General features: G+C 48.6%; 1 protein-coding gene across 1 annotated transcript; it reads right to left on the bottom strand.

Moving 5' to 3' along the window:
- Positions 1–364: 364 nt before the first annotated feature.
- Positions 365–772, bottom strand: PIRT (phosphoinositide interacting regulator of transient receptor potential channels). The gene has a single exon (XM_052657029.1). The coding sequence runs from the start codon at positions 770–772 to the stop codon at positions 365–367; it is 408 nt and encodes a 135-aa protein (XP_052512989.1).
- Positions 773–2,771: the final 1,999 nt, after the last annotated feature.

A 2,771-nucleotide genomic window follows, 5' to 3' on the forward strand; every position in this document is an offset into this window, starting at 1 on the left:
TAGTCCATCTCAAGGAATTTCCCAACATGCATAGCGCTTGGCAGAGCACATTCATTAGATGAGTGGTGCCTGGATGCGCAGGCTGAGGCGGCAGCCATGGAAGGTGACGGCTGCGGCCAGGATCTGGGGGGAAGCGCAGGACACAACAGAGACTAAATGAGATCATCCGGTGGTGCCTCCCAGCCACACAGAGGGCGCAGCCCTGAGCTTGCTTTTTCCCATGGGGCCCAGAAGAGGGTTTGCCTGCATCAGTTTTATGGCAGACTCCACCACCCAAGGGACCAGAGATGTTGGACTCTGGCCATCACACCTTCTCCTGGACAAGGTGTCGGGGTGGTGGGGTGGACAGAGGGCAAGGTTGCCATCAGCGGTTCAGGAAGAAGGACTTGAGGTTCTGGAAGAACACTGACTTCTGTCTCTGCCTCTGTTTCTTCTTAATGATGGGCACCCAGACCAGCCCACACACCAGCATCATGAGTCCCAGAGACAGGAAGGCAGGCCCCACCATCTTCAGGACCTTGAGGCTCATATCGCCCAGTTTCAGGGTGTAGGCCAAGCAGGTGATGACCACACCGAAGAGGAGGATGGCACCGCCCACGGACATGATAACGATGGGTTTGCGGTAGATTTCCCAGTTACTCCGGGGGGTGGCGGTCCAGACGGACTCACTTCTGGAGCTGATGCACAGGGAGCTGGCTGTCTGGCTGGGCAGAAGGTCCTTGGACTCAGGAGACTTCTCTTCGACCTCCAGGCCCTTGGGGAGGGCCTCCATGGTCACTGCTTCTCGAGCCTGGGCTCCTGGTACCGGCAACGGTTAGAAGCAAGGGCAAGGACTCTTCACACACCCTTCCTGTTCTCAGCATCCGTCTCCAGCCTGGCTCTCAGTGCTGAAGTCAAAAGGAAAAGCAGATGAGACCTATGAAAATAAGAAGCCTCTCAAGCTGTTTTTTTTTTTTTTTCCCATGTGAGAGATAAATGGGCTTCCCTGGTGGCTCAGACAGTAAAGAATCTCTCTGCAATGCAGGAGACCTGGATTCAATCCCTGGGTTGGGAAGATCCTCTGGAGAAGGAAATGGCAACCCACTCCAGTATTCCTGCCTGGAGAGTTCCATGGACAGAGGAGCCTGGCGGGCTACAGTCCATGGGGTCGCAAAGACTCAGACCCGACTGAGCGACTATCACTTTAACCAACTTCTTATTATTTAATCAGGGAACAATGATGTCCTTTAAAAGAACAAACAAAAGCTATAATTTACGAAATGGCATCTTATTTTTAGACTCAACCGCTTTCCAGCTGTGTGATCTGGAGTGTGTTATGGCATCCCTTCCAGTCCCCACTCCTGGGGCCTCACATTCTTCTTCTCCCTTTGTGTCTCCTGTTGGGGCACCGCAGGCCCCTCTCAAACAGCATTTACTAATATCCTTTTTTTGTGAGCAGGATGGGAGAGATTTCAGTACACAACAGTAAATATACTGGGAAGGTGAGCTGTGTTGGATGAGGACTGAAGGCCCAGAGGGGCTGGGCTGGGAGGATTCAGTGGAAGGAAGGCCTGGGGTGCGGGCCTCCCGGACTATCCATGGGTTTGTGTGTTGGCTCAGCCCCAAGGGGAGCAATTTGAGAAGGGAGATGGAGGTCCTTTCCCCTTGGAGGCCTCTTCTGGGTGTCAGGGGGCAGATGTAGTGCGTGGAGATGTATCAATGTCTGTTGCACAGAACTAGGGAAGGTCAGGCTTCAGGCTGGTGCCAGGAGGAACACCGGCCTTGGGGCTCCAGAGCACGAGGAGGAGATAATGAACCCCACACCTGTCTATGCAGGACTCCAAACTTGAGCAAGAGAAGCTAGATGCTATCTTCCATTTACAGAAGACTCGAAAACGTGTAAGACGATCAGTGCCACATAGTGGTTACCTTCAGTTGGGGTGATGACTGGAAGGGGGACTAGACGGAAACTTCTGGAGTGCCATCATGGTCCAGCTCTCTGTCTGGCCATAGCCGGTTACATGGGCTGTTTACTGTGACATGACTACAATCATGTGCGTGTGATAAAAATCAGTAAAATGGCATGGACCTAGAGATGATCATACTAAGTGAGAAAGAAAATGTCATGTTATCTATATGCGGAATCTAAAAAAATGATAGAAATGAACTTAAATACAAAACAGACACTGACCCATAGACATAGAAAACAAACTTATGGTTACCAAAGGGAAAAGGGGGAGAGGGACAAATTTTTAAAAAGATCAGTAAAATATTTCAATAAGGAAAATCAAAAAATATAACTAAATACAGTATGTCCCTTTTTTGGATTCTGACTAGAAGAGACTAACCGGTACATTTTGGGATCGTTTTAGGGAAATTTGGCATTGGTTTGGATGTTAAATGCCACTGAGGATTTAAAATGTGTATTTGGGGGCTTCCCTGGCAGTCCAGTGGTTAGGACTTTCACTGCTGTGGGCCTGGATTTGATCCCTGGTTGGGGAACTAAGATCCCACAAGCCCTGCGGTGTGTCTAAAAAAATTTTTGTATTCAGTATAATGACGATACTGTGGACACAGAAGAAAGCGTCTTAATGAGTATAGAGTTATATCTTGAAATCACATACAGGGATGAAATGTCTCAATGGCATGATATACGTGAAAACATGAACCTCCAGATCAGATATGACATAATGTTAAAGGTTATAGAGTCTTTTTATGGAAGATGGATGTATGGAAGTTGGCTATCTTACTATCTTACCTAAGTTGTTTATCCTACTATAAACATGTTTGCA

Source organism: Budorcas taxicolor, chromosome 19 (genome assembly GCF_023091745.1).
Source record: "Budorcas taxicolor isolate Tak-1 chromosome 19, Takin1.1, whole genome shotgun sequence".
NCBI lineage: Eukaryota > Metazoa > Chordata > Mammalia > Artiodactyla > Bovidae > Budorcas > Budorcas taxicolor.